Source organism: Calliphora vicina, chromosome 3 (assembly GCF_958450345.1).
Source record: "Calliphora vicina chromosome 3, idCalVici1.1, whole genome shotgun sequence".
Lineage (NCBI taxonomy): Eukaryota > Metazoa > Arthropoda > Insecta > Diptera > Calliphoridae > Calliphora > Calliphora vicina.
Genome location: NC_088782.1, coordinates 20,567,849 through 20,593,492, shown reverse-complemented (window position 1 = coordinate 20,593,492; position 25,644 = coordinate 20,567,849). Strand labels below are relative to the sequence as shown.

General features: G+C 27.4%; 4 protein-coding genes across 4 annotated transcripts in view; all 4 read right to left on the bottom strand.

Annotated features, from left to right (window-relative positions):
- Positions 1-1,143: 1,143 nt before the first annotated feature.
- l(3)72Dr (lethal (3) 72Dr) lies at positions 1,144-7,523 on the bottom strand. The gene is made up of 5 exons (XM_065504813.1): positions 7,185-7,523; positions 2,708-2,758; positions 2,385-2,641; positions 2,003-2,207; positions 1,144-1,938 (listed from the first exon to the last, which is right to left on the bottom strand). Exons 1-5 carry the CDS (start codon positions 7,358-7,360, stop codon positions 1,644-1,646), a joined length of 984 nt encoding a protein of 327 aa, XP_065360885.1. The 5' UTR covers positions 7,361-7,523; the 3' UTR covers positions 1,144-1,643.
- Positions 7,524-12,169: 4,646 nt separating this feature from the next.
- l(3)72Dp (lethal (3) 72Dp) lies at positions 12,170-21,429 on the bottom strand. The gene is made up of 7 exons (XM_065504909.1): positions 21,414-21,429; positions 16,881-17,209; positions 13,836-13,886; positions 13,539-13,768; positions 13,370-13,476; positions 13,050-13,147; positions 12,170-12,983 (listed from the first exon to the last, which is right to left on the bottom strand). The coding sequence occupies exons 2-7, from the start codon at positions 17,153-17,155 to the stop codon at positions 12,632-12,634; spliced, it is 1,113 nt and encodes a 370-aa protein (XP_065360981.1). The 5' UTR covers positions 17,156-17,209; positions 21,414-21,429; the 3' UTR covers positions 12,170-12,631.
- A 429-nt stretch (positions 21,430-21,858) lies between these two features.
- Positions 21,859-22,968, bottom strand: LOC135954696 (protein OPI10 homolog). The gene is made up of 3 exons (XM_065504910.1): positions 22,811-22,968; positions 22,371-22,730; positions 21,859-22,304 (listed from the first exon to the last, which is right to left on the bottom strand). Exons 1-3 carry the CDS (start codon positions 22,838-22,840, stop codon positions 22,107-22,109), a joined length of 588 nt encoding a protein of 195 aa, XP_065360982.1. The 5' UTR covers positions 22,841-22,968; the 3' UTR covers positions 21,859-22,106.
- A 1,105-nt stretch (positions 22,969-24,073) lies between these two features.
- The window catches only part of LOC135953547 (2-oxoglutarate dehydrogenase-like, mitochondrial), a 41,707-nt gene continuing 40,136 nt past the window's right edge, over positions 24,074-25,644 (bottom strand). The window contains exon 11 of the mRNA XM_065503490.1: positions 24,074-24,423. Coding sequence (XP_065359562.1) covers positions 24,132-24,423 — 292 coding nt within the window. The 3' untranslated portion in view covers positions 24,074-24,131. The remainder of the gene's footprint in view (positions 24,424-25,644) is intronic.

Below are 25,644 nucleotides of genomic sequence, written 5' to 3'. Positions count from 1 at the left end.
TGCAATATTTGTATTAATCATTCGATTTATTAAATATTTTGCAACACTTACGTACGCGATTAATAACATCACTTATATACATATATTTTAAGATCATGGCCTTCATCTATTTCAATGTAATCATTATAAATGTCATCCTCAATATCACTTTCGATCACCGTTTCAAAATCACATTCAACTCCACTTTAATCTGAGTTACTATTTTGATTATTAATTGCGATTCTTCTAATATTTCGCCAGCTAAATAACAAATATTTTATTCCGAACTTTTTATTTTCATTGGTTCAAGTCCTAAGTTAAAAATTTTGAAAGTTTTGTTTTTTAGAATTGTAACTTCTTGCAGTAATATTTATATATTTATAGAAGGATCTATCGGAACACTCATCTCCAGTGATCGAAAGTCCCTTTGTCTTTAGTTATTTGTCGAATTTCAGAAACAATACAATTTTTGTGAGTCATTATTACTTATTTAAATTTGAAATTATGAACAATTTTAAGCAATTTAATAAATTTAAATATATATGAACATTTATTCGATTATTCTACATAAAATTGTTCGAATTATTCGTTATTCGAAAATGTCCATTTTTAAATTGTTCGAATAATTATTCGTAAGAAATTATTCGATTAATCGAACGATCATTAGTCGAATGAATACCCTAGTAAGTACATTATAGCCACCTAAAAGTTTCTTCGGATTTCCTTAAGCATTTGACAGACTTTTCGTTTGGTTTTGACATTACCTTAAGCTAGCTTATGCATATTATAGTTGGGCCTTAAAAATGGCTTCAGTTTCTAAAGTCATTTCAATTATTTTATTTTTTCAACTGATACTTAAAGCCAACAGATCATAGGAGAGAACTGCGTTTATAGATCTAAAGAATATTGAAAGCAAAAAAGATAGAACGTTTTTTGTCTCTACTGTAAAATTAAAAAAATGGAACTTGGCACGTTTGCGTACTAAGATAACGAATTAGTCTTTACCAATATATTCACTTTTCATTAGATTAAAAATATAGTAAGTATTTCTATACAAATAGGGTTATGATTGTATGAAAGCAAGCAATATTTTAAAATGCATAGTATTCCGTTCGGAATTTATTAAGTCCGTTAAAAAAAATCCAAATTTTTTAATATATTTGTTTATTTAATAGGCAATTGCTAAATCGATTTTCGAGAGTATTCTCATGATAATGACAAAATTATTATAAAAATGTTTTAATAACAATTTCCATACAAAAGTTGTAAATTTTTTTGTTTTCTAAATAACTTGTCAATGGTATAACTTTCAGAATACGGAGGTATATTATAATTAATTATAAATAAATGATCACATGGTTGTTGCAAAGGCCTCGTTTTAATAACGAAAGAAATTTGTATAAGGCATACAGGATGAAGTTTTCAAACTGCAATATTTAACGCACAAATTTGCTCAAACCTTTGTCGTTTCGTGTTATAAAATGAGGACCTTGAAATAAAATATTCTGAAATCTTTCTCATAAACTAGTTTTTACATATTTAGTTATTGTAACTATAGCAACTATGTAAGTAATAATGGCATTATAAGTCTTATTTAAAATATCACGTTCCTTTCACAATGTTTGTATTTTGCCGCAAATTAAAGTTGTATTTCATACTTATATTTAATTTTCCAGTTCTTTGGGATAATCGGCATCATCTTTAAATAAATAATATTGACGAAATTGTTTCCTATCAGCTGTTACATTAAGTACTATAGGAAAATGATAAATAGAGTGTCGTGACTCTTCTTCCTTGCTATTGAAACGATTTTCATTTAGATTACATTGATGAACAAAAAATTTGCCAAAATACTGAGCCAACTCAAAACATTCTAAACAATGATGGGATATATTGTTCGACACAAAATTGTCGAATATTACACGTTCGGGATGTATTTGTGAGCCATAGAAGGGTAAACTGTAAAATAAGAAAACTATAAATATTTGAATTATGAAAAAAAACTACAATAATTTACAAATACCTATTGTGTTCAATTATAGTGATAAATTCCAAGCCCTTTTCATCTTCATTGCAGGCCAAAACTGTCCATTGTTTATCAATTTTATTGATACACAAGTCTTCCTTTGTGATGCAATACTGATGATAGTGCACACCAAATGGTAGTGAGGACATTTTTAATTTTACCTCGTTGTCTATATGTGCAAATAGTTTGGATGATGCTAAAACTATATATACAAATATTAATTCTATTATGTAATTAAATGAGAAATGATATGAATCATAATCATGATGACGAGTGAATATCTTCCTCGATTGGCAATACTGGCCAGCAGTAATGTATTTTAAAGACATCCTTAAAGTATGCTTTCATTTTATAATAATTACTTTTTTGATTAACCCACCTTTATCACTTTCAAACTTGACCGGCAACGAACAGTGCATTTGCTGACAATCCTGTCGTATATCTACGAGATCAGCCGAATGTGTTAGCATTAACTGGAAACCCATACATGTACCCCACAAAGGAAAATTGTGGCCCTTTACACTTAAGTCTTTGGCAATTTCATAAATATATTTAGAACTTTGAACACAATCGTTGCGCAAATCTCCCGTACAGTATTTAGCATCAAAGTATACGGCACCACCGGGCAGCAAAATACTGTGAGAAACATATTTTTGTTTTTATCAATAGCTTCCAAGTTTGCAACAATAACATACTACATACCCATTTATTTTGCTCATTATGGCCTCGTAATAAGAGCGGCCACGATTTATCCTTAAAAGAAACAATAAATAAGAAATATTTTTAAAGATTCCTATGGCGCGACTATAAAGGTACAACAATAAATGGAATAATTGCTGAATAACATTCAGCGAAACGAAAAATTATAAACCAGATATTTTGGTAAAAAAGTTATTCTCATTATTTTATTAATCGGATATAATCGGTCCATTATTTCACCTAGCCTCCAAACCTCCAAACTGCCATGGAAACTGCACATGTGTGCACCTGATTGAGATCAAATGCGGCACTCATCTAGCGGAAAGCTTTCTCAAAATTGAAACCACTGATCCTTCCAAAATCACTTTCAATCTCCGATATGCCAACGCCATATCGTGAATTTTTTCAATTGTTTCGGGTGTATAGACCTCAACTGGGCGTCCAGAACGTTCAGCGTCTTCCGAAATTCAGTAAACCACATTTTTACCATTGAAATTGATGGTGCAGAATTCCCATAGTATTTATCATGCTTAGCGTTGGTTTGAGTGTTATTTCGCAAAAACTAATGCTTAAAGAGCACACGAAATTCACTTCATTCCATTTTCTCTTCTCCTCAAGTCAATAACGCTACTTGTTCAAATTTTGACAGCAGACAACTGACAGATTCCTGTTGACAGAAGCGGTGTTCCCCTTTTAGTTAATAGGTGGGAAATTCAAAAAGTCGTCATACAATCCCAATAAGCATTTTTACTGGCATTCAAGTTGTAAGCAAGTGTAAATCAAGCCTTGAGTTATAGTCAAACAATTGAATTACAGTTGTATTACACTTTATTTCAATAGTGTTCTCCAGTGAAAAGGAAACATAAATTCACGCCATATGTTTTTTTTTTGAATAATATTTAATTTTTCAAATATTTTTCAAGTTTAGAACATAATTACATTTGCATTCAAGTCAAATTCCAACAAAATGTTCAAGTGTTTGCATTTTTGAAGTAAAGAAAAACATCCTGCATATGACGCACAAAATTCGACATTTTCAAAGCAAAAAAAATCATCTTCAATTCAATAAATGACAGATATGTACCCTTCAAAATTACATATACATTTTTAAAAACAAAAAACGCCATCTATTATGAATCCCGCATTTTTAAGTCATACACCCATACAGTATTAAATTAAAATAAAGATTGTCTAACATTCCCGAAACATAATGTAATATCCCCAAATTTTGTAAAAATCTCCTAACCCATCCTCACTAAATTCTATCCACAAACCAATCCTGAACTCTCCAAGTTGTGGGCAAAACCTCTCATCTGGCTACACTGATGAAATGTCAAAATGCATGAAACGTATTGAAAACAGCAGGCTACCGACTACAATCGGTCAAAAAAAAAAAGTTTATATGAAGACGATTATTTTGACGACAGCACACGACTACATTTGACGCTATAGCCGACATAGGCTAATTTATATTTTTGGCAGCTACAAAACAGAAATAAAAAATGTAAATCAAATTACTGCTTAAAAAATATATGTATTTTATTTATATAAATTATTACCACATATTTTTACTCCAAATAATTGTTTAAAAAGGGCATAAAGAAATACGCATAGAGCGGAAACTCTCCTGTCAAATACCTAACTCAGTTGTCAAAAACTTAAGTGGTGAGAATATATAGTATTGGAATTTTATACGGTTCTTCGTCATGAGTGGCAAGGGTATATATAAGTTTGTATTTCCGTTTGTAATTTCTACATTTTTCATTTGCGAACCCACAAAGTATATATATTCTAGATCGTTATAGATAGCGAAGTCGATATAGCCATGTCCGTCTATATGTTGAAATCAACTTTCCCTAGCCCCTAAATAACTTACCTACATGACTCATACATCAATATGTCGGGAATTCTTCCGGATCGGTTGCTATTTAAAATCGACAAAATCGGCCCACAAATGTCTGAGATATAAGATTTTTGGCCTATTTTTGATCTATATCTGGATTACTTAGAGCTAGTTTCTTACTTGTCAGTTAACTCAGCTTAACACGCTGTTATATTAATCCTGAAACATATTTTGCCGGAATTTAACCAATGATTGTGTTTCTCACTAGTGGATTAATTTTGTTAGCATTGCCATACTTTTCAGTCAAATCACATGTTTATTCTTCAAATTTTTTCATATAAATATGGCAATACTATACATTTTATAAGAAAAAGCAACCGCGTTACATAACTTTTTTTGTAAATTTTAACTTTCTAAAAGAAAAAGCGACATAAAAGTATATAAAATGTATATTAAAAATTATATTGATGTTAATAAAGCAAATAAAAACAAAGAGCTGCTGTGCTGAATTGTTTATTTTATTTTCCATCTGTTTGTGCTTTGGCATTTTATACTTAGGTTTAACTCACCAATGATGCTCAGTTAAACCTAGATTATATAGCATATAAACAATAAGTGAGAAACACAATTTTTAGTTTAATTTAGGTTTAAGCGAAGAATGTAGATTATCTCTATCCCAGAAACTAGCTCTAAGTCATTAATATAGACAATAGTGATATCTAATGATAGATATTTTAAAGTCCATTGCAACGATGTATATAAAGCTATAATAAGTTGGACCTACAATGGATCAAAATTGGGAAAAATATTTTTTAATCCGAATTTTTTTTATCAAATTTTTTTTTGTCATAAATAATTTTTCCAAAATAAAAAAATTTTAAAAATTAAAAAAAAAATTTAAAAAAACTTTTTTAAAAAAAATAAAAAACAATTTCGAAAAGAAAAAATTTTAAAAACATTTCGAAAAAGAAATAAAATTTTGTGTTCCTAAAAATATTTTATATATGTATGTAGCTCTCTTACTTGTTATACCCTTCACCATGAGTGGCAACGGTATATATAAGTTTGTCATTCCGTTTGTAATTTCTTTCAACTTTCTGAAGCCCCCAAATAACTTACATACACGAATGATACATCAATATCTCCGAAATTCTTCCGGCTCGGTTGCTATTTAAAATCGGTCCACAAATGGCTGAGATATAAGGAAAAAACCAGGACAACCTCGATTTTTGACCTATTTTTAACCCATATCTGGATTACTAAATCATTATTATAGACAATATGGATATCTAATGATAGATATTTCAAAGACCTGTGCAACGACGTATATAAGACCATAGTAAGTTGGACCTACAATGGGTAAAAATCGGAAAAATATTTTTTAACTCGAATTTTTTTTTTCACCAAAATTTTTTTTCACTAAATATTAAAAAAAAATATTTAAAATCTAAAAAAAAAAATTTTTAAAAACTAAAAAAAAAAATATAAAATTTAAAAAACAATTTCGAAAAAACAACTGGAAAAAAATTTAAATTTTGTTTACCTAAAAATATTTAAAATTTTTATTTTAAAGTATAATTTGGTGAAGGGTATATAAGATTCGGCACAGCCGAATATAGCTCTCTTACTTGTTTTTTATTAAAGTAAAATCAAAGAATTAAAGTGTCAACTGCAGCCAGCTGCATTTGTAGTCATGTAGCCAGCTGTCTTCAATGTGTTTGAGATTGAAAAGTAGGTTCATATGAACAAAATGAACTGAATTGCTTGCTCAGTCACGTATGAGTCACTTCTATTTCAATTTCTAAAGAACTATGTATAACTTGGCGCAAGTAATACTGGCTTATCTGAATACAAATTTAACTAGAATCAGCAAACTTAAATTCAATTCAGTTTTCGAAACATAGAAATACTAGCAATAACTGTCATATTAATTATTATTTCCATAATTTTGTATTAAAAACAATGCAGCATGAATGCAAATGATAAATTAAATAACTAATAAAACTATAAAAAGAAAGTAAAAAAATTAATAAATTTGTATTGTATAGTGTTAGAGTTTGCATGTAAGTGATCGAGTGTAAAAATTTACTTAGATTTTGTATTTTAAATAATACTACATACAATACAATGCAATGTAGTATGTATGATGCAATGTACCTACTACTATTTTATATTTAATTGACTCATTTGATAATTGAACGTGTAACAATGCATTTATTGTGTGATTTAACAAATAAATAGCAAGATATATACGAGAAAAAAATAAATATTTAAAATTAACGTAAAAATAAAGTCCAGAATTTATTAAAATAAATAAAAATTTTAATGACTCAGAGCTATTTTAAAATATATATATTTGAAAATATCCATATTGTTATCTTTTACCGTTTTTTTAGGAAATCAATAACAAAAAAATATTCTTTTTGTTTAACTAACTAGCACTTGCTTACAATGGGTTAAGTCAATACAATTCTTTTCACGGCTAAACAATATTATGATTGTTGTTGTTGCATTTTTCTTTATTTGTTTCAGTTTGTTTACAAACAGTAAAAACAAAACAACAATAAATTCAAATCAAATGCATCATCAATATTTGCCAATTTATAAATATTTATTTACTTTTATTTAAATATTTACCAAATTGGTATGACCCGGGCACCAGCTGACTCCAAATATTTAACATACAAAGCATCAATGTAACTGTGATAATCATTTCCGTACGTTTTTCGTAAATCTACTGCAATATCGATGCATAAAATACCAATTACGGGTGTAAAATTATCGTTATTTTGTTGGGTACTTGACATTGACATTGATTTTATAGTTTTTTGCACTTGTTTCTATTTTTATTTTTTTTTATTTTTAATTAAAATTATTTACATATTTATTACAGAAAAAGGAAAATGTTTACAATGAATATGTATTGCACAATATTTCTTCTTTTTTTTCTCTCTGTCTGTGATGTTTGTTGTGCGATTGCTTGCGAAAGACTGAGAAAAAAAGATAAATAAAGAAAACGAAAATGGAAAAACAAATTTTCCAAGCATACTTTTAGGGATGAAAAGAGAGCAACAACAATAATTGTGTAGCAGTAGTAAGGAAAGAAAAACATTTTAACAATGCAAAAAAGGTATTTGAAAATGATTATAAAAAACTTTGGTATAATACGAATATTAAAAAGTCACTTTGTTCAATACTAAAGGCCGTATTCATAAACAATTTTTAAATTTAAACAACATTTTAAAATCAAATTTTGTATGGAAATTTAGCTTTAAAACATTCTTAAAATTTAAATTTTTTTATGAATATGTGTAAAGAATGCATATTAGCGTTATTTTTAAATGTGAGTAGATTTTGATACTTTACAAATTTCCCAAATTTGTCTTATATTTTTGTTTACAAAACTTAAATAAAGAGTGAGACAAAAAAAACTCATACTTGCACAGAAAAAACTATTTCCTAAACAGTGTCAATTCAAATATTTTTCACATAGTGAACTGCAGAAATTATACAGATATGAATCAGCTGGTCTCAATAGAAAAATAACAAAAGAAAATGTCAAAATGGTTATGTTTTGAAAAGAGGGACAAATATATTTCACACTAGTTGCCTATTGAAAATTGCATTTTTTATCTCGCTCTGCAAATCAAAACCATTCCAAACTTTTTTGACAACTGTCATTTGTTTCATATCTGTAATAATCTGTGGTGAACTGTTTTCATTTATTTCGTAATTGAATCAAGTATTCATGTATTCAATATTATAAAATTTTACCTCAATTTTTTCGCTCGTTCTTTTGATTCTAAGTTCTTTAACACATTGCGATCTGGAACTTTTTGAACTTTATACGACTTAAACTGGTATCATTTTTGGCTCTTGGACTCTGTGGAAGAATCAGAGCATTTAACTTTACGACCTGCTTTTCTGATAGAAATGTCCGGTGCTCTTCAAAAGAATTGTTCGACTTCTTTTGGCTTATCAATATCTGTTAGACCTTTTTACTTTCTGATCCAGGTTTCCTTTCAATGTTCAAGTCTTCATTATACTGTTTAGTGGCTTTGGAAACAGTGTAATGATGAACCTTCAGATCTTGTGCCATTTTTATTGAAAGTCCGTATTGGACTTTTTTGAAAAGTTTTAATTATTTTTCAACGTACTTTTTTTCGGTGACCATTTTGATTATTATATTTAAATTATTCTCTCTTTATTTAAACCTTTATAAAATAATTAATTACAATGTTATGAGGATTTACTTAAGAGTATTACAACAATTAACAACTAAATAATTAAATAAACAAATTACTAATATCACAGTATTAAGGTAAAGTAGTATAAAAAATCGTGTACAAACATAAACGGTATAGGAAATTTAAAAACAATCAGAAATGATTATAATAATAATTACAAAAGAGTCTTAAGGGTTATTTAGCAAATTTCTTATTATAGCATTTTTCATTAAATGATCACTTGCATACTTAATGAATTAATAGATCGCATAGATCGAAAACTCTTCTGTCAAAGACCTAACTCAGTTGTCAAAAATCTAAGTGAGAGAATGAGAATGTATTAGTATGATTATTTTGAGTATTTTTTGTTTGCTCTTTTTTCTAGTTTCCGCTCTATGATCTTGTGTATGATTTTCAAATTTTTATTTTGTATTATCTGCAATTGTTTAGTATACGTTTTAGCAGCTTTATAAAACCAGACTTGGGATCCATAGGTTATAATTATGCGAATTCACATGAAATTCAAATGAGATTCATGTTTTTTAAATTAAGTTTAGATCTTCTGCTGAGTAAGGTCGGAATATTTGATATTATCCTTCAGTAGGATAAAAACTGCCCTGGAATATAAATGTTTTGTAGGAATACGTGTAGGAAAAGCATCATCGTCTGCTTATAAAGTTGGTGTATAGTAGAATGCTTTTTACAAAATTCAAACTGTTGATCAAAATTTGATTCGAAAAATCTAGAATGCTGATTGGTCTATAGCTGGACGATAATTTAGGATAATTTACTGACTTATAAATTGGGATTCTTAAAAGTCATTGGAAAATATCCTTCTATTAAACAAGAATTGAAAAGCTTACTTAAAATTTCAAAAAAGTAATATTAATACCATCTAACCCTGGTGCTTTATTATTTCAATAAAAATATACAGGATTTAATTTCAGATAAATTAGTAGGTACCAAGTTTGTTCTGTCAAGAATTTTTTCGTTAAGATCATGAATGAATCTTGAGACGTCTGTGTCCATAGTTAAAAATTATTTAAAGTAATGGTGTGTGAATTTCCCAAAACATACGCCACTGAATTTGACTTTTCAGCTTCAGTTTTTAAAACTTCACTGTACATGATAGGGTATTCAATTAATCGGGTTTCTGGTTTAATCGGTTAATCGAGCAAATAATTAATCGAGGTTTAGATTTATTCTGTTAATAATCGATTAATTTAAAATTATTCGATTAACCGAATAATTTCTATTTTAATTTTAAATTGAAAATACAACAACAAATTTTGTGTACAAAAACATAAAAAACAGCAAATAAGATATTTAGATCATTTTTGTATACATATCGCCTACTTGCTGCAACAACGTCATAACTCAAAATCCGTGTTTTTTGAACTGAGTAATACAAAATATGCGCTGTTCTATAATCTTTCATATAGTTTTATCAGTTTTCAAAGAAGTGTGAGAGTGTTTTTTTGTTGTAAACATCAAAATTAAAATTCATGTTTTCTCGTATATTTGATAAGTAAAAATTTGGGTTAAATACAGATTAGAAAGATATTAACATCTACTATTTATATTTCTGAAATCGCATGATTTGTTGAAAATTTATTTAAGAAATAGTAAAATGTCATAAAATATTCAAAGACGTTTTTCTCGAAACGACTTTTTTTTGAATTATGACGTTGTTGCAGCAAATTAGCGATGTGTGAGTTTTTTCAAAAAACTCACACATTTCAAAAAAAGTTTCGTCTATACATGTAAATATAAACAAAGTTTCAAATACATGTAAATTAAATATGTCAGTTGTTATACATACATACTCACTGATCATGTTTATAGGATGTTCAAAAAATATCTAATTTTAATTTGAAATTTGTATTTGAATTGAAACGGATAAATAAATACAAAAGCATTTTTTTAAGTGCAAAAAAAAAGGATTTTCGGTTAATCGACACAAATTAATCGGTTTATTTGTTATTTGAAAATCGGCAATTTCAAATTATTCGAACAGTTAACCGATTAATTTTAGACGGTTAATCGACACAAATTAATCGGTTTATTTGTTATTTGAAAATCGGCAATTTCAAATTATTCGAACAGTTAACCGATTAATTTTAGACGGTTAATCGATTGAATACCCTAGTACATGAGGATCTATAAATGACATTTTATGTTGCCTTCAACGGCTTTTATTAATTTCCAAAATGTTTTAGAGCCCTGAGGCAAAATTTGCAATAAATTTTGACCATGATTCTTTTCGTTATTTATTAAAGTGAAAATCGAAATAATTATACCCTTCACCATGAGTTGTCATTCCGTTTGTAATTTCTACATTTTTCAATTGCGACTCCACTAAGTATATATGTATATTCTGGATCGTTATAGATAGCAGAGTCTATATAGCCAAGTCCGTCTATATGTTGAAATCAACTTTCCGTAGCCTTCAAATAACTTTTACATACATACATGATTCATACATCAATATATCCGCTGTAGACCCGGTTCGGTTGCAATTTAAAATCGACCCACAAATGGCAGAGATATATGAAAAAAAAAACCAGGACATCCTCGATTTTTTATCTATATTAATATAGACAACATGGATATCTAATGCTAGATATTTCAAAGGCCTTTGCAACGGTGTAATTAGTCCATATTAAGTCGGGAAAAATATTTTTTTATCCGAATTTTTTTTTCACCAATTTTTTTACTAATAAATAAAAAAAGACTCCTAATTTGCCATAACATTTTTTTCACCAATAAATTAAAAAAAAAAAATAAAAAATTTTATTAAATTTTTTGAACAAAATTTTTTTTTAAATTTTTTTACCTAAAAATATTTAAAATTTGTATTTATATTATAATTTGGTGAAGGGCATATAAGATTCAGCACAGCCGAATATAGTTTTTTTTACTTGTTTTTAATTGATTTTTAATCGTTTGTATTTATTTCTCTGACTAATTAACATTATATCAGAGATTTCTCGTTGCCAAGCATGTATGGCGACCGACAGGTATCTAAAAAGCTTCTTCAACTATAGATACTCATTGTTTAAAACAAAAAGCTAGATTACCAGTATTAGTAACAGGTTTGTCAATGCTCAGACTCCTGAATTAATTGTTTACCCAGGAACAGAATTATACGGAGAAGTATATAGAACTGGGCGTCTATTAATCATAACTTGTATTAAAATGCTCTCATCAAGACTCTTTTTGTTTCGGCAGCATATGATTAATATCACCTTTAATTGCAATTGTAATCCCACCGCCACGCGTATATCGGTTCTCTCTATAAATTGTATAGCTGACTCAGTTGTCTTATGCATTTCAATTTATAACATTTTAAATTTATTTACAGCTTATTAGTTCATTGATAAAAACAAACAACTGTTTTCTAATAACAAAAGAAAAACTTGTTTATTTATTTACATTTTTTTTTACAAGTAGTTCACAATGAATAGAACAATAATCTAATAAAAACTACCAGAAATACTATTACTAGCAGTCAAAGATAAGTAAGTAATTTTTTTTTTCTAACGGCTTTTAAGAAATAATTTACAAAGATTTATACTATTATAAAGAAAAAAACTATAGACTTAGTTAAAAAGGAACCTAGGTTAAATGATTTTAACAAATCATTTACAAAGATTTATACTATTAATCTCAAACTGAAACAGAAAGCAAAAACTATAGACTTACCACCATATGCATACAAAATTTGTTTTATAAACCTTTGATAAATTTATAAACTGTTTATGCATATGGGGGTTAGTTAAAAAGGAACCTAGGTTAAATGCAATTTATAGATCATTTGTATCATGGAAGTGTACAGACATCTTTATAATTCTTAAATCATAACCAGAATTTGTATATACCCAAACCACTAAATATGCTCAACAAAATAGTAAAAATATTCATATTCATAAGATGGTTGGCTGAACTGCGTTCTAATTCGAACAGATATTGTTGTTCAAACGATGAACCCTTCAAAGCCGTATAGACGGGTGCATAGTTATAAATCAGGTTTTGGACTTCTTCACTTTCATTGTTAAACTGTTGACGATTACGTCTGGCTTCGTTTACCAGGAAATCGGCAAAATATTGGGAGGCTTTAATGGCGCGAGAGGTATGTGTTATATTGCGATTGGGTATAAATTCATAAATATTTTTCTCTGGATGAAATTGTGTACCATAAAAGGGGTATCTGAAATTAAAAATGAAATTTAATAAATAAATTAAATTTATAATAGTTTATGATTTCGGTACTTACTTTTTATGCTCAATTGTTGATATAAACTCAATGCCATCCCAATCATGATTTAAGCTCATGACATCCCACATTTCGTTCAATTTCATGTTGGCAAAGGTCTATAAATATATAAATTGATAAAGAATTTAAAGAGTTTTTAATGAAAACAATTATAATTTAGACTAGATTTAAATAATCTGATAAAATCTTATCAAATGTGTCAATGTTTTATAAAACCATGCCAGAAAAATATTGCTTATCTGTCATATGAAATCTCAGAATTGTAGATACATTCTTAAAGCTATTCAGGTTTTACACTGTTTCCATTGTTTCGAACTTACCTCTTCTGTAAAGCAATACAAATGGAAATTAGCAGTGACTGCATAATTTTTCAAAATGTCAATAACATTTTCGCTGGCATTGCGAAATAGACGGGATTTTTGGAAATCTAAAATATTTATAAAGAAATAAATATAATTGTTTATATACAAATATATGATAAAAACTTACTTTCTTTAAACTCTAAAGGTAAAGCTTGAGCCGATGAGGAGCAATAGGTGCGAGGTTCGGTGGAATTGGCCGATAGATAAACCAATAATTCAAAACCTAAACAAGTACCCCAGACAGGGAAATAGGTGCCATTATCATTTATTTCCTGGGCAATTTCATAAATATGATGGCCAGCATCAGCATAACCATGGGATTGATTGAAATATGTAGCTCCGCCGGGCAGAAGAACTCTATAACAAAAAGTTTTATTCAAAATTTAAGTATTTAGCTTATTTTTTAAGCAAAAACTTAGCTTACCCATTTATTTTGGATAGAATATCTTTGTAATAGTCACGACTTTGGCCAATCCTGTTAAAAAAATATTAAAATTATTATTTATTGTAGTAAAAATTGTAAATTGGGTTACGTTTAAAATTTTGTTGTTAAATCATAGCCACTATAAATTATCTTTAGTGTTTACAGTTTCAATAAATATTGTATCTATTATAAATTTTGATTGTCCCAAAGGTTTTAATGTCTTGATAACATTAATGATTTAATTATATTTGTTTTTGTACTTTTATTAATTTAAGAATATATTATATTTGTTATACAAGGTATTTATTCAAATTGTGTTATTTTAAATTTTAATTGATCGAGTGATCGATTAATTTTTAAAATATCCTCGATTATTGAGATAATTTTGTTAAGGTTTATATAAAACTTTTTTAAAAATTTTAACTAGATTTTTCGAATAGTTTTTATTCGAATTACAAAAAAGGTCTAACAGATCTAACAGGTAAGACAAAAGAAGTCGAACAACTCTTTCGAAGAGCAACGAACACTCCTATCAGAAAAGCAGCTCGTAAATTTAAATTCTCTGATTCTGTTGTGCGCAGAGCCAGAGCTAATGCTGGTTGAAGTCGTATAAAGTTCAAAAAGTTCCAGAGAAGCAAAATAAGTTGAGGTCAAATTTTATTTAAAAAAAATACACCTGTTATGTGATGGATGATGAAACTTATATACTGTCAGACTTTTCACAACTTCCGGCTCAAGATTTGTATGTGGCTGATGGACGAGGTAATGTTCAATAATAATACCGGACAAAAGAACAAACTTAATTCTACCAGAAGTTCCTAGTGTGGCAAGCCATTTGCGGTTGTTGGAAAAGAAGCCAATCATTTGTGACATCAGACACGATAAACACTGAAATATATCGTTACCTTAATATAGAAGGACCTAACTCGAAATTTTTTAAGTCTAGATTTTTTGGCTAAATATTTATCGAAAAAAACGAAACTCTGGGCTTACAAAAAAGCACGTTAGGGCCTCTCTATTTTAAGATAACGATATATTACGGAGTGTCTACAAAAACGGCTTTTACCTTTCAAATCGTGCTTTCATATTTCCGGCACGATTTGGCATCACGCCACTATGGAAAAAAGGCCCTTGAGTGGCATTCAAACAATAATGTCAATTTTGTACCACGGGAGGCAAATCCACCCAACTGTTCACAACTTCGGACTGTGGAAAGGTATTGGGCTCTTGGGCTCTAGAATAAGATTTAAAGAACATAGGAAAGTTATCCCAGGACATGTACGATTTTAAGCGTAAGTGGATTTTAAACGTAATATGTAATGAATTTGTACAATATTTGAATAAATTTATTTATTTATTTATTTAACCCTCTAAATCGCAAACTAAAAAAAGTTGTCGAATTATTTTTTTAGGGTAATTATGACCCAATAAACTCAGAACAGCCATCAGAAAATAATTTGCCAATTAAGTTTGGGAACCAGCTGCAAAAAGGTGAAGAGTGCCTCAGAGCATTGTATCCGGTTTAGGTGTAAAAAACAATAATTGTAATACGATTTTATTGAAAAACTAATGAAAGAATTATAAAAAAAATATTTCGAATAGATCGGGCGATTTAAAAAAAATTACACACAAAATTTCACTCACAAAACAGCTGACAGAACAAAACTAAAAGTCAGAATGCATTTCGATATTCGAGGGAAATGTTAAAAAATCTATAACTAAAGTCGCATTTAAATTTAAAAAAAATATATAATTACTTTTTGAGATAATGCCTTGAGGCACTCTTGCGAGTTGGAGGGTTAACATAATACAAGTAGAAGTTTTTCCCGTATAAAGTATTTTTGTTGGTAATGGTTTTATGGAATGAATTATCGACATTTAAGTGAATTAAGCATAAATTGAATTAATTAATTTGAAGCTCTGTTCATAACGAAATACCGTTTTTTTTAAATACAAACGAAAAAAATTTTTAAAAATTTTGTGAGAAAAATATTCAAAATTTATTTGAGAACTGAGTGATTTTGTAGTTTTGTAAACCATCAAAGACCTAACTCAATTGTCAAAAACCTAATTAGTCCGAATTTATTAGTAAAAAAACAATGTGAAAACAAAAACAACACCCGTATGTGTGATTATTTCCGAAACTCTTAACTAAAGATAAAGATTGAAATCAATTTTTGTTGAAAAAAAATTGTTGATGAAAACATCAGCTAATGCTTCACCCTTTAATTAGATTTTTTTTTTACAAATTTTATTTTATTTCCTTTATGTGAATTACACAAAGAACAAGTTAATGTCATGTAACCAGTAACGTCAAACTTTATGTACCCTTCCGTCTTATATCACGAATATAATAAAGTCTTGGCAAAATTTTGGAAAAAATATACATTTTTGCTGCAATAAGTTGTAAACACTTTTCTAATTTCTTAAAAGGTCTGCCGAAATTAAATCGTCAAAGTTAACCAAAAAACCGAAACAGTTTTGGAAGTATTTAAAATGATTTTGAATCTATTTTTATAAAAATTGTTGGCTCCACTTCACTTGAAATTCATTGGATAATCTATCATATTATAGGGAAATTAATGGAGAAATAGGATTTTTATGAAAATAAATATATGTATATATTCATAATCAATATATTCTGGTGTTGTTGACCTTAGTATATTTCTACTCTATTATTTCAAAAATAAAATCTAAAAAGCAGACAAATTATTTTTTTAATTTAATCAATATGTTATTAAATTTGAAATGAAATAATAAACCCCTATATTTGGGTAGGGTAAACAAATTGAACTAGCTTTTTATTATCAAGCTTTAAATATCAACGAAAAGTAGAATTTTAAAAATATTATTATTATATTGAAAATATTACAAACTTACACAAACTATTCTACACAATGAATGATCATCACCTAATGTACTGATCACTTTAAACTAAACAGCAAGTCATTACATTACACTTTAGTAAAACAAAAAAACAAATATTTTCTATAAAAAATACAAAATAAAATAAGCGTGAATTTTTAATTAAACATTTTTACTTACCAAATCGGCACAACTCTACCACCAGCACCTTCCACATACTTCACATATGAAGCAGCTATATAACTGGTATAACTGTTATTGGGATATTTTCTTAAAATCAGCTGAGACACTTCCTGTGTTAGAACGCCTACAATGGGTGTAGGATTTTCGTTGTCCGTATTAACCAGGGGATTTTCATTCGAATCCATATATTTAATCTTGCCACCGGACACTACATTTGTATATACGAAAACTAGACATAACGTGACGATCAACACAAACTGTTTGTTAACCATGGTGGCGGGAATGTGTCAGTGTAACCTGGTGAAAATCCAAACAAGCACTGATTGCTAAAATAATAAAACAGCATTTTTGTTTAAATGTTAGCTAAAAAAAAATCACTTAATTTTTGTTTTATTGTACTCGTACAAGAGCCGGTTGGTACAAAATTCTCAGTAGTTTAGTGTATCATTGTGCATTGACGGCAAGACTGGCATATGTCAATATTTGTGATTTTTTTTATTATAATTGTATTAATCTTTTTTAGTAAATAAAAAACTTTACAGTAACTAATATGGATAAATCTAGGTTGTCTTTTCTCCTATCACATCCACAGTATTCGAACTTAGAATTAATTAATTCAAATTAAGCTTAATTCCTTTAAATTTTACTTGATTTCCATTTCCAACAAAATAAATTCTTTAGTTTCATTAAAAGACTTTTATTTGATTTTTTGTTAATTGAATTCTAATCCAAATTGAATAAAAATATTTTTTTTCATGGATTTGAATTAAAGAAATCTTGAATGATTGAATAAGGAATTTATTTCATAAAGAATTAATTCTCAAACTGAATGAATTCAATACCTTTGAAGTACTAAAGAATTAACCCTATAAATTAATTCGTAAAAATTGAATTAAGAATTAATTCTTTCGAACCTTTGGTACTAAATAATTAAGCATATGAACTAATTCGTAAAAATTCGGTACCGAAAACGAAATTCCATACATTTGCACCGAAAAAAAGTTCGTTTCAGAAATCGGCAACGAAAATTGGGAACGAAACGGCAAATGACAGTAACCTGTCATTTGAATTTAAAGAAAATCAAAATGAATAAAAAATATTAGTTTTATTAATGAAATTCTATTTAATGTGCGACATCCAAAATTAAAAAATAATTTCGTTTCTGTTTTACAATTCAGAAACGAGACGGTGAGGAACACCAACGTTTTTCAGTTTCAGTTTTCGTTATCGGCGCCGATTACGGTGTATGCGGAAACCCAGCTTTAAAGGAAATAGTTAAGAGAAAAAATTAAAATTGATTTTGAAAATTGAATTAAGAATTCTTTCGAAACTTTGTTTATGATACAATTTATTTAACAAATTAACCCCTTATTCATAATAAATTTTGAAATTGATCAAAGTTTTATAAAACAAAATATCCATACCAAATTTATTTTATAAACAATTCATAAATTTATTATGAATAACTTAAGACTCTCAAAGTAATTAACTTGAAATTGTAATTTTTGTATTGTGACGTTATTGTTGCAGTTGAATGATCTTTAAAAACTTTAAATTCATTTATGATTTATTAATAACAAAAAATACAATAATAAATTTTACATTGTCTTATCATATCGGCTTATTTTAACTATATTTGCACACAGATTGAAAGATAGAACTGACATGGGATATAAAAGAAGATAACAAATATTTTTTTTAAAAAAAGGCTGTTTAGATTTTTCGTTTTTAATGAAAGTAAAGACAATAATTTATATATCAAATTTGTTTTACAAATCAAATTTTAAAATCTTTGAAGTGGGTACTAAAAAATATGTTTCTATTAATTAAAAACTTGCAAATAATTTGAATATAAAACACATTTGAGTAAAATTTTACATAGAAAATAAAAGTTTTAAGAGATATATGAATATTTAAGTCATTCTAGAGATCAGACTTTACCAAGCAGGATCAATAAAACCATATTTACAGAACAGGGCCGAATTACCGCTATCTTATCGAAAAATATTTCAATATCGAAATTATACAAAATTTACTACAAGATATCGATTGCCATAACCTCAAATAAGAAAATTACAATGAATTTTACGCGATATCGAATGCGCTAATTCGGCCCAGAGAAATCACAAACGGAAAATTATAAAAATAAACAAGCAGAATAAAAGAATTAACAGTATCTTTAAAAATTATTAAATTTTATTAGTTTTTTTTAATATTAATTCAGAATTTTAAAATATCAGCAATTCATTCCCCAAAACCATTTCCGACATAACAAATTCTTTAGCTTTATTCAAAGATTTTTATTTAAATAGAATTCATTAATTATTGAATTAATTCATAATAAAATTCATTCAACCTTTTGAATGTTTAAATTTTTGTTAATTCAAATATAATCCAATAAACCAGAAAACGGATATGATAGCAAAACCGATATTACCTTATAAGGGAAAGATGAAAACAAAAGAAAATATTAAATCATTTAAAACGTTATTAATTGATTTAAACAATGGGTATGTAATAAACACGTGAACATTTTCTTCAATTCCTTTCCGGGTTTTTGTTTTATTTCAACGAAATTTGTACCTAGTAAGTATAACTGATAACAGAAATTTAAATTTTAGTATTAACTAACATTCAGAATGAAATCTGTAGCATGGCGATTTTACTATCGTTTTTATTGGAAATTATTATAGCGAAAACGATAACACACTTGCAATTTAGTCCGAAAATACTATAACAATATCATATATGATAGTTTATATCATCTAGATGATATCGTAGCGATATCGTTTGTTTTATTGGGAATACACATTTTATATTCATTCAGTTTTGTTTTGGTTTTAATTATTTACAAAATGAATTGAAAAAATAGTTTTAAGCCATTTCGTAATACTTTTGAATTGAAGTAAATATAATCATTCAATAAATTAGTTTTGTGGATTGAATGAAAAAAAAACTTGAATGATTCAATAAGGAATTAATTCAATGCGTTTCAAGTACTCAATAATTAAGCATACCCCCATTAACACAATGTCTGTGTATGCCTTAATTAATAGTTATACTGTCGGTTAAAATTATTTTTGTATGAAAACTGTCAGTATAACTATTTGTTAAAACATAACCAGACTTCGTGTTACTGGCGGTTATTTTAATTAAAAACTCTTTCGAAAATTTGATTTCAAATCTGCTTAGTAAAACTGATTTTTTGAACTGGGCCCAAATTACCGCATTCGATATCGAGTAAAATTTATCGTAATTTTCTTATTTGAGATTATGGTATTCGATATCGAGTAAGAAATTTAATACATTTTATCATAATTTCGATATCGAAATAATTTTTCGGTACTATAGCTCATTCGATCACGAATGCGGTAATTTTTGGCCCCAGCACTGATTATAATAATTGTATCTCAATGTCGGAGCTGTAAATGAATCATTCTTTTTTGATTTTAATTCGTTAGCTAAGTTTTGAATTAATTCTTTCCACAACAAAATTGAATTCAATGAAATTTCAATCAATTCAAACGAATTAGGTAGAAATGAATTTCAATTCATTTCCAATTCAAATGAATTTGTAAAAATAATTTGCAATTCGTTTTCAATTCAAATAAATCTGTAAAATGACTTGCAATTCGGTTCCAATTCAAATGAATTTGTTGAATTTGAATTCAAAAATGAGTTGCAAACAATAAAATTCAAGAGCAGATCTAGGGGGAATGAGAAATTGAAATTTCTCCTACCAAAATGAAAATATTCAGTAGAAAAATTGAAAAAAAAACAAATGAGATTATTTAAACAAAAAATATTGTTAAACATGCCTTTAATAATATATTCACACTACATATTTGATAAAAAATAAAAATTTAAGTTTCTAAACAAAATGTTGCCATTTTGATAGGTTAGGCAATTTTGACAATTCCGGTATATCATTGGAATTTCAAATCTAAGAATTTTTTGTCTTTGCACTATACTACGTGATAAACAAAACAGGAGTAATGCATAACATAAAAAATTAGTTGAATAACAAAACTACAGTAATGCTGATTTACTTACAAAATCAATTTAAATTTCAATTAATTAAAATGAGTTGGAAATGAATTGATAATTCATTTGAATTAATTCACAATCAATTCATTTGAATTGGAAATGAAGTGCAATTCAATTTGACAAATTAATTTGAATTGGAATTTAATTGCAATTCATTTTAACCAAATTCATTTGACTCAAATTTCATTCAATTAATTTTTTTTGTGAAAAGAATTAATTCATAATTTGCTAATTCATTGCATGAATGATTCGCTAAGTAATTCAAAAATAAAGGATTATTTGCAGTTCTGCTCAATGTAAACCTCTACTAAATATTTGAGAAACATTTATTAGGTATAAATTGTTTTTGTTTTTTTAAAAAAATTGTGATGAGTGATTTGCAAAATAATTGGTATTAGAAGTACGTATTTTATTGCAAATTTTATTTATTGTGGACCGATATAAAAAACAGCACCGTTTATTCTCCCCACTAGACCAGCTTACCTTGAACCAAAAACGAAACAACAAATTTAAGCTTTATAAAAAAAACACTTATTCATAAGAATATGCACACAAACAAATTGTTGGTTGTTTAATTTATAAACCTTATTAAATCTGCATTATCTAAACAAAAAAATTAAATACTGATAACAATGTAAATAAATAGCTATGTAGTTTTTTTGTTTAAATATTATGTACTAATATCTAATGCATTTTCAACCATAACAACTTCACGAGTTTTAAACAAAAATTCCCCGATAAAAATTTAAATAAATTATTTATGAAGTAACAAAACTGCACTCACACGTGAAATTAAATGTAGTCGTAATTTTCAAAACAAGAATTTATTTAATAGCGAATTTAGCAACAAAAGGAAAATCTGATAATTCTTGATAATAACAGAAAAATAAAGCTTAATCAAAACAAGAAAACAAAACAAAATCAGCTGTTAGATTATGACATTTTTGATGTGTGTGTGTATTTTTTGCAAAGTTTATAATACAAAACAATTTATAAAAATGAAAAAAAAAAAATATATTTTTTAAAATGTTTATACCCGTTTCGAGTATTTAAAAAAGTACATCGTTTCTTAATAAAAAAATGAATTTTAAATAAAAGAATAAAAAACATGTTATGCATGTGTCTTTAAAATCCCCTGAGAATAGGGAATTCATCGCGCTAAGTTTATACTGCTTCTTAATACTTCCAGAAATTTGGATTTTGTTCCATGCGCCTCTGGAAGTTTGTATACCAATTCTGTAATGTCGACAGAGGCACTAGGGTCTCATTAGACATGGGAGGCAGTTGTTGAGCATTGACCGTAAAGCTTGATGCATAATTAAAGAAATTTTCCAGCATTTTTTGACTAAATTGCAAATTTGCATTAGCATTTGACTAAAAGATATAGAAATATTAATTAATATATAAATATTTAGTAAAACATTTTGTTGTATCACTTACCACAGCTGGTGTTAGTTGTGTGATAGTGTTACTGGGCTCAATGGATACACCAATTTGTGCTGTATGAGAGATTTCTTGAGCACCAAATACCATACCATTTTCTTGTGACTCCAGTTCATGGGCTTTTTTGAGTTGCGATATCTTAAATATGGCAGAGGGTTTGGCATTCGATATATGACCTAAATACTGCCAAGTTGGAGCTGTTTTGGCATCTGGCCAACTGAAATAAACTGCAGCGGATGTGCCCTCCGGCAAGGGTTGTATGCCGGTTAAAAATACCACTATATAGTTAACATGATCTATATCAGGCACATTAATTAAAGCTTTGGTTTCATCCAGTGGCGTGAAGTCGGTTTGTGGCTGTGTGAGGAATACCCACAAGAATAAAACAATTTTTGAAAATTATTTTTTTATTATTATTAACTTATTATTCAACATACCAGTCTTCCCGAAATTATTAAACCAAACATTGTTATATTCAATTTTATGTAAAGTGTTGTTAATAAATGCTTAATAAACAATGATTTTGCAGCAGCAATACAATTGGAAAACTTTTTTATTTACGTTTTGAAAAGATCTAGAACAAATTTGTAAATGCACTATTTGTTGTTTGACATTTGCACATTGCAATAACAATGACAACAACGACTTGTTAACATATGACCAAAGTAAATTAATAAAGTAGCGACAGTACTACAACAAATACAACATTTACAAAAACCACAAGCAATTTTGTTGTTGGTTTAAGGTCTGAGCTGTCAAAGTTGCCTGTTGTTGTTTTTGCTTTTGGGCTTGTTGTATTTTTCGCCACAACAACCACAAGTGAATTGACAGTTCAGACTGAATAAAAAAAATAGTCAGCTGTTCTACTGAGTCTACTTTATTAATTTACTTTGCATATGACTGTCAAATAAGCAACCCTTCTCAAACTATGGTGTTATAAACAGAGTTGTATTTACCTCAATATTACAGAATAATTTTAACTTATTTAAACCTAGAACTCATTGTACGTGGTAAACGATTAAATTTAAATAGATTTTTTTATTAAGAATTTACACAATTCTTTTTAATTTTTACCAATTAATGAATTTAATTATGATAAAATAGTTCAATAAATAAAACCAAGAAGTAATTGTTTTTGCTTCCAATTGCAAATATTAGTTTTGCTAATTATTTATTAGTTAAATTAAATGATTGCCTAATTTATTAATTATATTTACATTTAAATTTAGGCACTCTTTATTCCAAGTAAATTATATATTCGTATGATAATTTATTGGGCATTTTTAACAGGTTCCATGCTGAGAAAATTATGGTGATTACTTTTTAATGGCAAACTATTGTTGAATTAATTTTGAGTATTAGTTTTGTTTTTCCACAACAAAAGAAGGATTCTTAATTGTTATGAATAAAATTATTCAACTTATTCGTACACATAAATTTGAAATTAAGGAAACCCAAATCAGTGTTCTTTCGCTTATAATGAGAACGAAATCTTTCATTCGATATTGTGAAACAGGCTATTAGTTTAATATTCAAAATGTTTATTCAAAACGTTTAAGTATAATTTATTTAATTTCGGCTTCTATTCGAGCCAGTGCTTTTTATTCTAAATAATATAATTTTATTTTCAAATAGTATAACTTAAATTCAAAACTAATTAAATGTTTGAAAATATTTGTAATATGTAATATGTTTAATACAAGTCATTGGAATAATGTCTATTCGACAAATTTACTTGAAAAATGTATGAAAATAAAATTATTTTTTCTTATCAGTAGATTTAGGAGGAGGATTTTCTGGTTTAGAGGAATCTTTTGATTTCTCTGTTTTGTCACCTGAATTTTCACTTAACTCTTTCGCTCTTTGCGATGCCAAGGCTTTAGCTTGAGCTATGCTGTGTTCGTTTTCCTTTTTAATAGCTTCTTTTTCAGCTTCCGTTAATTCGCCAAAAATACTTACAATAAAATCGTGCAATTCACGAATATGTTGTAGTTTATTACCAGTTGCTGGAGCGGCAGCACATGGTCGACCGTGATATTGAATGGGGCATCTAAAATTTAATAGTTATATATATCAATTAAATTTGAATTAAATTATTTTATAAATAGATTTCTAATTAAATTAAATATTTCGCAATATATATATTAAAACTGACCTAAATTTATGAAGAAAAATTTCAAAATAATTTGTATTACAAAGGAATGCAATAATTTTTTGTTTAAAGAAATTTTTTAAGATCATATACACCATTTTCAATTTGTATTTCAGAATATTCCATTTTTATTTCAGAAATTTTTAATTGTATGTATTTTAAAAGTTTCTAATTGTATTTCAAACTTTTTTAATTATATTTCAAAAATTCCTAATTTAAAATCAGGAGATTTTCAATTGTATTTCAAAACTTTTCAAATGTGTTTCAGAAATTTCTAAATCGATTCTAAATCGATTACTAGCTAAGATTTCCAATAACTGATTACCTCCAAAATTTGCATCAATTATTTAAAAATACTAAAAAACATAATTAGACCCTACCAAGTCAACTTTCTTTTAAGGGCACTTCTAATGTATGTACATAACACACACATTTTAGTACATCGCTAAAAACAAAGGGCGCCACCTTAAATTGATCATATACTTCGCCAAAAAGAGCCAAAACAAATTTTAATTACATTTGTTTTTCAACACAATTTCATCAAACATGAGAAATGCTGTGCATCATTATTAGAATTTGTAATTATTTGTTAAATAAAATTAAAATGCCAAAATAAAATAAAAAAAAAACTTATTTTGAAAAAAGTATTTATAATTTGTCAAATGTGCCAAATACCATTGATTATAAAAACGCATCACAAACATTTTGTTATTAATAATTATACGTTTCAATTAAAATTCCAAGTATTTCATATTTTGACTCATAATAAAATCCGTAATGTCTACATATTTTTCACTTAAATAAAGAAAACTTTAACAAACTAAATATCATACATATATTGTGAATTATGCGCTTATATTTGTACATATACAATTTGTATTTCAAATATAACAGCAAAAAAAAAAACACCATTTGGCAAAATATTAAATATTTTGTTGATGGCGGAGAAGGGGTTTTGTTAATAAGTTCTTTGATTAGTTGCCAACAAAATTTTAGATGCTAAATATGATTTGTTTCTTTTTTTTTTTTGTTCAAAATTTTGCTACAATATTGAATGAAGTTCATTGAACATTTTCTAAATTATTTTTTGAATTAAATTTAAAAAAAAATTTATAAGTT